The sequence below is a fragment of the Diadema setosum genome, chromosome 9, assembly GCF_964275005.1.
Source record: "Diadema setosum chromosome 9, eeDiaSeto1, whole genome shotgun sequence".
In the NCBI taxonomy this organism is placed as follows: domain Eukaryota; kingdom Metazoa; phylum Echinodermata; class Echinoidea; order Diadematoida; family Diadematidae; genus Diadema; species Diadema setosum.
Window position 1 is genome coordinate 8,359,293 of NC_092693.1, and position 12,402 is coordinate 8,371,694.

At 40.9% G+C, this 12,402-nt stretch overlaps 1 protein-coding gene across 1 annotated transcript; it reads left to right on the plus strand.

The window, feature by feature from the left end:
• Positions 1-972: 972 nt before the first annotated feature.
• Positions 973-5,614, plus strand: LOC140232809 (uncharacterized). The gene is made up of 3 exons (XM_072312925.1): positions 973-996; positions 1,276-1,483; positions 2,638-5,614. Exons 1-3 carry the CDS (start codon positions 973-975, stop codon positions 5,145-5,147), a joined length of 2,742 nt encoding a protein of 913 aa, XP_072169026.1. The 3' UTR covers positions 5,148-5,614.
• Positions 5,615-12,402: the final 6,788 nt, after the last annotated feature.

Consider the following 12,402-nt stretch of genomic DNA (forward strand, 5'->3'; position numbering starts at 1 on the left):
TCTCTGCCTGTTTTTACTCCATTTAAAACAACTTTAAAAAGATGTGTGGCATTGCATTTCAACATATCTTGGACTTAAACAAGTGCAGAAAAAGTTATTGTTTTGATATTGTGTAGATCTGGGTTTCTGCACAAGGAAAAAATCAAATAAAGGCTGTGAAATGGTATTCACTGAAACACTGGCAGAAAAGAGAGGTGACACAGGAACACACGAAATAGTATATTGGAAGGCTATGGGCACATAAACATTGAAATATTGACCACGAAGGGACCTTAAATGTACCACTACCTGTATTACATATGATATGGAATGCTAAACACAGGGTAGTGAAGCAATTGTTTCTCTTTTTTGGAGAATGCAGAGACAGATGGTAGCTTAGACAGGTTTAACTTTATTTTGCCAATTCATACCTTTTTCCTTCATGTGTTCCTCATATAGAAACATCAGCAAGAAGACAAGAATGAGTGATACAGGGTCTACAATGAGCTCAGGTGAGTGTAACTGTAGCTAACTTTCATTTGTTGCCTTGAGTAACAAAGTAAAATTTCTGGTAAAGTTCAAGTATTACTATTCTTTACCCATTGAAGACTAATCCCAACCACAATTGGGCAGGTGTCTATAGGAAATATGTAAAATAACAAAATCGGCTCATCCTCATTGGGTTTGAAAAATTGTTGCTGTTGCTAAATTATATATCAGAAATTTGTGGTTAGACTTCTATAACCTCATTATTTCATGTCTTATTCTAAAGTATCGTATAATTCGAGTGTACCAGTTCCTTGATTTCAGGCATGTCAGTAGCATAAGTGATGAGCAATGCTGATGATACCCACCAGCTAAGAGTAATAAATTCTCATTTCATGGGCACCTGTTACAAATTTCCGTGGGAAAAAAGAAATGGTTGAATCCTTGTTCCATCTCTTTTTGAAATTTTGACCATCTACAGAAACAGTAGCTCTCAGAATGTAGATAATGGATGTGAATGCCAGAGTACAGGTACAAAGCTCCTCTACTTCATTCTTTGCAATCAACTTGATTCAAGGCTAGCCATTCCCTTGGCATCTTCACTAACTACCCCTCCCTCCCCCCCCCCCCCCCCTACGCACACACACACACACAAACACTCACATCTACATTGTAATACCACCACCACCAACCCGGCACAAAACAGGAGGCATTTACTCTCCTGGATATTTCACTACGGTTGTTAGCCAATCCAATTTGGGGTAAACCTTTGTAGGTAAATAAGGGAGTTCTTGCTGTAGAAGATCACAGTTTGATAGTTCCGATTGCCTCTGCTTAAATCACTACACAGATGAGGAGGACGTGTTTGAATGTGGTCGGTGCAAGCAGAAGTTCACAGACATGACTGTCTTTATGCAGCACAAGAAAGACAAGAGCTGCCAGAAGCTGAGGAAACCAAAGGCGGGCGACAGCGACCACCAGTCATCGCAAGCTGTTGGAGACCACGTAGTAGCTTCAGGTGGGGACCCTCTCTCCCAATTGAACTCACATGTTGTTCAGCATTCATGCCTTTGGTATGTTCATAAATGACAAGAAAATAAACTTTTCTGTTCCTGTCAAGTACCAGAAGCCATATTTCTGTGGTGTGAGACTGTGTTTTCTTTCTTTTTTTAAGATTTCTTTTCACTTTAGTATTTCATTTGATGGAATAACATTTTTCTTGCACTTGAGTCTTAATTTGGTCATAAGTCTTTCTTGTTTGTTTGTTTCCCAGATTTGGTGCATACAATTTGCGTGTAATGAATTTGATTACTGGCAGTTCCATTTCATCTTTCTCCAATATAGGGTATGCAATGTAATTCAGAGTTTTGCCAAGTTGCTGGGCACAAGGTGATAATTTCTGTGACAAAATTACCCCAGAAATTGATAAGTTAATTGTGAATTGCACAAACTATCGAATTGGCTCTACTGCAAACCCCTTCACCCCCCCCCCCAAAAAAAAAAAAAAAATGCAGAATGTAACATCGTTGAACAACTATCATACTCCCGCAACATTCAAGGCATACAATTTGTGTTGGTGTCTGTAGATGTTGAGCAAGGCCTAGCTGCAAACACATCCCATTTAGTAATATGCCTAAAATTCCAAATATCATGACAGCAGTCAATGGGCATGCAGAATTCTACTTGTTGCTATGGTAGTGGTTGACATTGCAAGATGCTATCACATCTATCATGTAAAGCCTTGTAGTCTCACTCATACAAGATTCTTAATCTTTTTGCAACATTGTAATAACAATGGTACAAATTCTTGTTTCAAGCCAGAAAAATCAACATCTGCTTTCAAAAATTAATGACAGAAATTTTCTAGTAATTTTTTTTTTTTTTTTTTTTTTTTTTTGCTCTCTGAATACAAAATGTTGATAACACTTTTAATCTCTCTCTGAAAAAAAAAATCTCTCAGTACTGGCAGTTTGTTTTCTACAATATCATAACTTTAATCATCTCACTCTAGTATATATGCCAGACGAAGTGATACCATTCCCACCCTATGTCAATAATGAGCCATGAAATGCTTTTATTTGCTTTGACCTGTCAAGGTCTCACACAGTACAGCAACATTCTTTTTCAAAACTCAGCAGCACTCTGATTTGTGCACCATATGTTTGTTTTCAGATGTTCTGGATGGAATCTTGATGAGCGATGCAGATTCTCAGGCAATCTCTCAAATGCAAGATGTAGAGGAGGGAAATGGGAACATCTCCAGTGTGTCTCCGTCCATTAGTGAACTGTTCACCACAAAGGCCAGTGACAAGGAGGGGGTGTCTTCGCAGTTGACACTAGACATCCTCAATGCCCTCACTGCCACCAACAAGCAAGTCTTGGACCCGGCTACAGGGCAGTGCGATCTCAGCCAGGAGTGGATGTCGAATCAGGAGGGCTACGAGTCTCACCCAGAGGAGAAGAACAATTCTGCCTCTCAGGCAGACCTCACTTCATTCACCCAAATTACACCTCCAGATACACACTCCCAAAAGCGGCATCACACCGCACACGAGCATGAGGAGCTGAATGCCGACACAAGCCATGATTCCAAAGCAGACACGTCTGTCAGGGTGTCCTCGAGGAGAAAACGTCCAGACCATTCTTGCAAGCCATGTAACCTGAACTTCTTGAGTCGCTTCAAACTGGAGCAGCACCTGAGCACCAGGAAGCATCGGAATGCCCTGAAGAATCAGAAGGGTGACAAAGACACGCCAGTCACCAGAAAGCGAAAGGGGAGGCCTGCCAAGAGGGGACTGTGCAAATTGTGCGGGACAGAGGTCAGTTCAGCAAAAGAATTACAGCAGCACATGAGAGATGAACACAGGCAAGATTATTACAGGAGTCAGCAAAACAATGCAGGGGCTGAGAGGCAGGGAGGGGACACAGATGACAGCACAAATCTTTGTCGCGAGTGTGGGATAATGGTTGCCACAAGATCCCTCCTTCGCCATGAAAGGAGGTGTGCAAACAGGAAACGTTATGAATGTCCGCTGTGTAGGCATCAATCCCGTGAAAGGACAGAGTACAAGTCCCATATCGAGAGCCACAAAGTTTGGATTGAGATTGACAGAACACATTTTCAGAATCCTAGTAGCAACAAGGACTTTAAAAAACCCAGGAGAAGTAAAAGACAGAGTAACAGTCATCCAAGCAGGCGAAATGATGAGGGTGCAATCCTTGGTTCATCAAATCAGAATCTAGACAGGGAAAACAAGATGACACTCTCCCCTGTTGATCTTGCTGCTCTAGGTTTGATGCCAAAACGGCAGCTCAACAGCACAGCAGGTGACGAATGTCTAGATGCCTTTACTTCCAGTGTGAGTGAGGCTGCCCACAGGGGAGATCGTGAAGGTGGGACTGAACAGCAGAATGACAGTGAGGATGTACAGACTGCTGACAGTGATGAGGAGGAGGAGGAACACTCAAGCTCAGTTAAAGTCAACTCAAGACAGCTCAAGTGCAAAGTGTGCGTGAAGTGGTTCCTCCGTAAGAGCCTCTCAAAACACATGTATGAGCAGCACAACATGGTGAAACAATTTCAGTGCCGTGACCTCAAGTGCCTTGAAACTTTTGTTGATATAGATACTTTCAGTGCGCACATTACATCGCACTCTGACAAGCTCATGTTCCAGTGTTGCTGCCGCCATTGCATGCGACACACAAGGGATGTGGAGGTAGAGTACAAGGAAGGAATCAGGAAGTGGCGGATGAGGCAGTACTATGCCCAGCTCTCATTCAAATGCAGTGTTTGCTGGATGAAGTTCCCATCACAGGACCGACTGCAAAAGCACCTGGACTCAAATCCCCACAAGCATACTTGCGAGGAATGCGGAAAATTGACAGTCAGCAAGCGCCAGCTGAGACTGCACATGGAGAGCCATCAAGATGCCCGAGGATATCTCTGTGACATATGCGGTGGTGGCTTCAAGACAGATCGAGACCTTAAGAAGCACATGGCATCACACTCCACCAAGAGGCCTTTCACCTGCGACGAATGTGGCAAGGGCTTTCTATTCAAGAACAAGCTAACTCGACACTTCAACACTGTGCACTCCAAACAGAAGCCATTTTCCTGTGATCACCCGGGGTGCGGGAAGACCTTTGCGAGGAAGGACAAACTGAGTGATCATCAAAATTCCCACATGGCTGTTCGACCCTTTGCTTGTAAGTTCTGCCAGAAGAGCTTCTACCGCAAAGACAGTGCAAGAGATCACGAGATCTTGTACCACACCAAAGATTACCCATACTCGTGCAAGCTGTGTGACAAAGGTTTCCTTCGTCCAAAGGCGCTTGAGAATCACCAGACCCAAGAGCACACCAAGGATGTGCTCTTGATCGCCGACAGTCTCTTAAACCCACAAACCTCGTCAGTGGCACAAACCGTCAAGAGCATCACTTCCAAACCTTCTGCTGTCAGTTATGTCCTTCTGAATGATTCTCAGTCCTTGACATTGCAGTCAATTGATTTTTCACAGTCTTCAACATCAGATGTGCCCTCCAGTGACCTTACATACACCATGAGCGACATTTCTGGAAATGGAGTGTCAGCCCTAACGTACCAAATGCCAGGCATTACTCTCCCTGACGCATCAAACATTCAGGTCATCGCTCAGGTACTGCCTGATGGCCAATCGCCGTGATGCCCATATGTGACCATACATGGCAAAAGCAACTAAAATTTACCAGATAAGATATCATACCTAGATTACACTCTAAAAGAAGAGATTGTCAACTTAAAAATAGTTTATAAGTCATTGAAATTGCTTACTTCTAACCCACTGGCATGTAGGATTGCCACTTTAGAGTAAGGGGTAAGTGCTTTAAAGTTACATGTACAATTGTATTTCTATTTCCAATGCATTGAGTCACCCTTCATTTTGTGTGGGGCAAAAACGTGATGTAGAGTGTATCAATACCCTGCAAATTAACTTTGTAACATGGAAGAGCATTGTTCTAGTGAATGTGAAGCTCATTAAGCATAGATGCAGAGTAGAATTTCCAAATTGCACCAAAATCAGCTGAGTCAGTCTAAAATTTTGTTTCTCTTTTTTTTTTCACTGTAGATTTTCAAATTTGGTGTGAATTTCATAATATACATGTATCTGTAATTGCCAAGTGCTTTGAAAGGCTTTTGTAATATTATAGACGCTAGACAAACTTTCCATATAATGATAATTATTAGTACTATAACCATTACTATTATTTAAATAAAGCATGTTTCTGCCCTCCTGGAAAATGAGCCCTTCCAAATTTTTGTGGCTGTTGTAATGCATGACCATGCAATTATGTTTTTGTAATGTACGTGTACAGTCTATGTAAAGACTAGGTGATCTACCATAAAAAGTGTGTAATGATGTGGATGCCAGCCGCATGAATGGTGCGATACAAAGTCACAAACATCAAAACACACAAACGTAAGACTGTATCTTGTGAATCCAGCACATTCTGTCATAAAGTCCTGTGCAAATGATCCATTGTGTGCATTGGTTTAGTCCCAGAGGTAGTAATTGCATTGCTGCACCAGCTGCCAGACCAGATGCAGTGGGTACTTTCCTCCACCCCTGCGAGATGTCAATGATTTTTTTTTTCCCCTGTTCTCTATTCAGTTCACACCCTGTCGACTGGCAATAAGCACAAAAAGGGAGCATATGACACAAATGAGAGTGATTTTCTTTTCTTTTTTCTGACTCCATTGTGTATTTGATGGGTGTATAGACTTTCTGAACTAACATGTTGTAGTCTCTTGTGTAGCATTAAAAATGCTACACTGTAGAATTTATTCCGATCTTTCACATAATTTTGGGTACATAAGCCTTGTATGTTAAATCTGTCAAAATCAGAATCAAAACACAACTTTCGCCTTTTTTACATTTTGATTGAGAGTCATCATAGATTTGATTTATATTTGTATTTGTATTTGCATTTTTCTTTTCTTTTTTTTTTTTGGTGGAGGACTATCTTATCTACTAGTACTACTTTGAAAGATTCAGTTATAGTAAGCTGGGTGTAGTTACCCAAAATACAGTATTACCATGTAGATCAACTATTGTGGGACTGGAGGATAGATGTTCATTTTACATGCTGTATTTGGCCAACCCATTTCATGAGTTGTCTGATTAAAGTGTGATTTTTGATGCACATTGCAGTGGGGACTTTGTGAGGTTAACTGTGTTTTGCCGAATACAGTAATAACAGACTTGTATGTTAAAGACAAGGGTGTTTTTGTTTGTTTGTTTGTTTTGTTTTTTGTTTTGTTTTTGTTTTGTTTTTGTTTGTTTTTTTGTTTTTGTTTTTTGTTTTTTTTTTTTGGGGGGGGAACCCATGGCAGTAAGCTGCAAGAAAAATGCATATGTTTTTTTTTTTTTTTTTTTTTTTTGGGGGGGGGGGGGAACCCATGGCAGTAAGCTGCAAGAAAAATGCATATGTTCATTCATCTCTGACAAATGCAGAGTAGCATGAATCTCATAAGTTGGTCAGATATATCAAAATCCTCTCATACCAAGGTGATTTGCAGTCCTCAACTCCTTATGTTCATTTGTTTGTTGTTGTTTTTGTTTTTTTTTAATGCTGATATAGTGAGAAACCTCATATAACAGGTAATTGTCTCGGTTTTTAGGTCCTTGGTATCACAAGGTTTCCCTGGTTGGTGTATTGGGATAGGCAAACCACTAGCTGTGAAGTACATCTTTTCCCCTTTGCTTGCAGGAACTTTGTGGGTACTATAATTAAGCCTATGGGCTTTTAAAAATCATTGTGAGCAGGTTAAATGGAATTGTTTATGGGAAGGGGAGATCCACCTCTCTCTGGAGGAAGTGCAGTGCTTGAAGAAGTGACTTAGTGTGTAACAAAGATAAAAAGTTCCTAACCGTTGGATAGGAATGTAAGACAATTAATTGTGTTTTGTGTGCAATAGCTCTTTACAATATTTTCATGTATTAAAGATGCCTTGAGAGTAATGTTATATTTGTACAAGCTATGTGGCTTTCCTGCCTTGTATCTGGGCCGAGAGTATCTTCAGAAATAAAAATCTTGAAAGTGCACATATGTTGTTAGCTGTTGTGCAGCTGTTACCTCTTCTTCCTTGACAGTTGATAAGAATACAGACTCTGGAATGAGTTCCTACATATCAAAATCCCTTGAACTTGTTTTGGAATAGCATTCAAAACCTACAACTCATACAGTGTAGCCTGGACACCATCTGTGATGGCAAGATTGTACGTGTAGCAGTACAATGTTGTGTCTCCCATACAGGAATAGTATGCATATTGGCACAAGCTGATGAATTTATGATCCTTCTAACAATCCAACATGCATGACCTGATATTTCTTCTTTCTTTCTTTTTTTTTCTTCTTCTTCTTCATCTTCTTCTCTTCTGAATAGTGTGCACATACAGCACAATTTCTTGGGTAGCATCACCTTTACTTTTGTGATGTTAAATCTAACTTTCAGATGCAGTGTGCTGCCCTTTGCAATTAATTTCAGCTCACCAGGAGCATTTGTGTCATGCTATGGTAGAAGTGCTTTCTGGAGAGTGCATTTGATTTCCATTGTGAGGTCATCAGTTGCCTTTTGTTGTTGTTGTTGTTGTTGCTTGTTTGCTGTTCCCCTCCGATAACATTAGAACAGCAAATGCCAAATTTCTCATAAAGCCTGCCTGCTGACTTTGTACAAGAGAATTAAATTCTGTACCAAAAATTCACTTTCACTTTCTCAGGTCTGCTTGGAGGAGATAATTCAGCCACTTTCCAACTCCTCCAGCCAAAGCCAAACCCCTTCTTCAACCCCCACCTTCACCCCCACTTCTCAAATGCACTTAACCCCTACTTCAAATTTCAAACCCTACCAGCAACAGCAGTATTGCAAAGGCACTGCAGGCCTCGATGCATTTGCGAGCCATCATCACATTACAATGTACTCGGATAAAAGTGGAAAACTTAAAGCTGAGAAAAATGCCACATGAAATCTGATTTCAGCTCATAAGGTGTAGAAAGATTTTTGTTTTCAAATAATATATGTGTGAAAATCCTGTGATTGTATGAGTTACATGGACATTATTGTGAAAAGATTGATTTAGAGGAAACGTGAAGATGAAATCCATTTTCATTAATGGAACGAAGAAATAAAAAAAGAAATCAGATGGTAACATATTTCTCCTTTGTAATTTGTGAACTTTCACACCAGAATTATTATTATGCGTGCTCTACTCAGGTGAGGTGCCACGTAGCTGGAAGCTGATGACATTTAAACAAAAGGCTTCTATACATGTATTGGGAAAATGGGCCATTTTCAGCTTGTGTGTATATGGGTACATTGTACTGGGTGGAAATGAGGTGCTTGGCGGAGGTCTGTGCTCTCGCGAGTGCTTTTCTAGTTATGACCTGTGGGTGCACTGTCAAGATGTAGGAGATTTTATGCTAGGAAACATTTGAAACCATTCATAGTAGGCTACAGTGTGTGTGCCTGTGTATGTGTGTGCGTGTGCATGTGCATGTACATGCCATTTCACATCAGATAAATTTTCAGACTGTAAAAGAATGAAGAAGTGTGCATGTCGGTATAATTGTTAGGAGTGTGTGTCTTTCCAAACCCTTTTGCAAGCTGTGTTCTGTTTTCCCCGGCAGGCAGACATCTTGCTCCGTTATATCAATTCTTGGTATCGCCAATACCTGGGTGCCTTGCAGCAAGCATTGCTTTAGATGTATCATGGGATAGCTTAAGAGACAAATTTCACCCTGTTTGGCTGCATATGCACTTGGTCACGTTCCGTCTTTATCCAGGGGTATTTTTTGCTGAAGATTTCTTCGCTTTTCATCATGTCACCAGCACATTGAAGCCTTCCACTAGCGAACAATGACTTTAGTGACTGAGGAATCCCACAGTGCATCTGTGACGGGGGCTCTGCAGCGTGCGCAGAAGTTTTTTGTGTTTTGGCAATACCGAGAATTCTGTCGATTGTTTTCTCTCTCTTCCCCTCCATCTTCTGCTCGTTCTCTCTGTCACTCCTCTTGGCCCTTCCTCATTCACCCGTTGAGGATGGTTTGATTTTGCTACAACACGCATTTCCCATAGACACCTGCCCGAGTATACTCGGGGACTCGTCCTCAACGGGTTAAGGCCAAGACTAAAACAATCCAACGCTCACCACTCACTGTTTGTCCATGGAGGTACAAACAAGTATACCTCCATGTTTTGTCTTACATTCAGATGGCAATGATTTTGATATTTGAGCTAGGTACAGAAAATACACAAGATCCAATGTTTATTGATAGATAATTAGTCACAGCATTCAAGAATTTTACCATCACACACTGTTTTTGTTCATAAGATGCAGTCATCTTGTCTTACATTGCTGTCCTGTCTTAAATTAGTGCAGACAAAAAAAAACGTTGATCACAGTATCACATGTACAGAGATTCCAACTCTCCCGCTTTCGACGGGAGATCTCCCGCCGAAAGCCCATTTTTGCAGACTCTCCCGTTCTCCCGCTTGAGATTTAATTTCTCCCGCTTGAAATTATTTCTTACTTAATTTCATTGTATCTTGAAAAATAAGCCTTAGATAGCACAAGGGAGCATCTAGAACCTTAGACCGCAAGGGACTTCGCGCCCGTGATATGTGCTTTGCGCACATTAAGTTGGAGTCTTCCGTTTGCTAGCGGTTTCAGGCGGGAGAATCTCCAGATCAGAAGGTGCATGGGGTTGGAGTCTCTGCAAGTACAAAATTAAAAGAGAATTTCCAACTATATAACATGTACCGGTACTGTAAACGTGGGAGTTTTCTTGGTGTGGAAATTTTTGCTCATTTCACACGACCAGAAACCAGCTCGAAAGTAAAAACACATACATATTTTTTGCGTGTCATATGTTCCACTAATGAATATCTCAGATTCTGTGTAATTAAAAACGTGAAATTCATCTCAGCCAGATGAGTGTGAAAAATTAGGCGAAAATAACCACTTTTACAGTAATGTGCACTTGAGCATTCCGCTTTCTGTTAACCCTAATCAGGCGGGGGGGGGGCGGAATCTGCCCCCCCTCGACGTTTCGCGCAATATCTTCGCAGCGCGATAAGCTCCCGCCGCGATGTTTCATGACTTTTTTCTTTCAAGTATCGCGCAACTTTTGAGACCAAAATTGTTGCGCCCGCACTTACCGTTTAAACGCGACGCCCGTTCGAAAAAAATTTGTCAACCCCAAAATTGCTCCAAAACTTGATTTTGTGTACAAATCCAATGCAAATTGTGTTTTTTCAATTAATTCACATAAAAATTCATATCTTGACTCAGAATGGACGAAATTAATTTACTTTAGCATAATAAAGCTTCGAAAAATGTCTGTGACAAATTTTGGCCAAAAAACAAACAAAAACAAAAGGTCGAAAAACAAAGAAATACATAAGAAATTCAAAAAACAATCAAATACATAAGAAATTAATTTCGATACAGATTTTTTTTATCCTATGTCTCAGGAGAATGATACAAGAAACATTTTTAAAAAGAAATTAGCTGAATTAGAACATTAATAAGTGATTTAGAGCCCCAAACTGATTTTATGCATAAATTACAATACAGTATTCATCGCATAATCGGGACAGGTTAGGAGTAGCAAACACGGCCCCTTTAAGCGAGGTGCCCGATTTCGCGATGAGCACTCGCCATACACGGTCTGACTGATACGGCATACGACATGTACATGTAGTGTACACACACACACACACACACACACACACACACACACACATACTGACGTACTGTACATGTGAATACACAACCACGCTACCCCTCGGCGCGACCCTCTAGCTCTCCCTGCACATGGCTTTGCTTATGTAGGGGAGAAGAATGTTCGCAAAAGCATGTGTTTCGCAATGGCATGAATACTTATACACGGTGCTTTCGTGGCTATGCATGTACGTGTACTGGATGGACGGAGGTCAAAACACACCAGTCCGAAGCTTGCTTTGTAAGTTCGATGTAAACGACAACTGATAGGGAATCTTTGAAATATTGTTGCGGTATTTTGGTAGATTTTTTGTGTAGAATATCAACGAAATCAAAGATCGCTTGAAGAAAAATTGTCCCGTTTATCAGAGGTCACCGCCCGATTATCCAGTGAAAATAACATGCATTGGAAATGTTTCTGGGAAGCGTATGTCATTTAAGCGAGGTTCCCGATTATCAGATGCCCGATTATGCGATGAATACTGTACAATGTAATTAATTGATATAAAATATAAGAACAATTTTTCGGAGAAAGCAACCATACATTTTGATAGTATACACCCCGGGCGTTGCGTGTGCCGATTTTCGGCGCGATCACGCGTTCCATAGGCGAGAGCTGAAGCATAGCTGAAGCATAGCCAAAAAAGCCCAGCCTGATTAGGGTTAAGGCTAATATTGTTCGTATCATTGCTGGCAATTCCTGGACAAACTTAATCTTGTTTCTGTCGCTCCGAAAGTTCTTGTCTGTTCACATATCATTGACATGCTGCATTTCATATTGTATTGCCTGCATAAACCTGTTGAGGATGGTTTGATATTGCTTCGACATGCATTTCTCATCTCAACGCTTGCCCAAGTGTACTCGGGACTCGCCCTCCACGGGTTAAAGTACGTAGTGCAGATGTTCCTGTGCCTTAGATGACTGGTAGTAGGAGACCAATTTTTGACAAAAATTGCTGTGATCTGCTTCACAGTTTACATGTGCACTTCAGAGTTACACTGTGTGCTTATGAGCTACAATATGTATTTCAAAGTTACACTAAGTATGCAGAGATACACTCTGTGCATTTAATAGATTTACACTGTGTGCTATTGAGTTGCACTCTGTACCCACGCACACTGTGCATTTACCTCTGCACAAACACCACATAATGAAATGAATGGTCACTGCTTCCCT

Coding starts and splice junctions, on each gene's coding strand:
- LOC140232809 (XM_072312925.1), top strand. CDS start 973: ATGGATGTGAATGCCAGAGTACAG. Junction 997..1,275: donor ATGTGAATGCCAGAGTACAG/GTACAAAGCTCC, acceptor AGAAGATCACAG/TTTGATAGTTCCGATTGCCT. Junction 1,484..2,637: donor AGACCACGTAGTAGCTTCAG/GTGGGGACCCTC, acceptor GTTTGTTTTCAG/ATGTTCTGGATGGAATCTTG.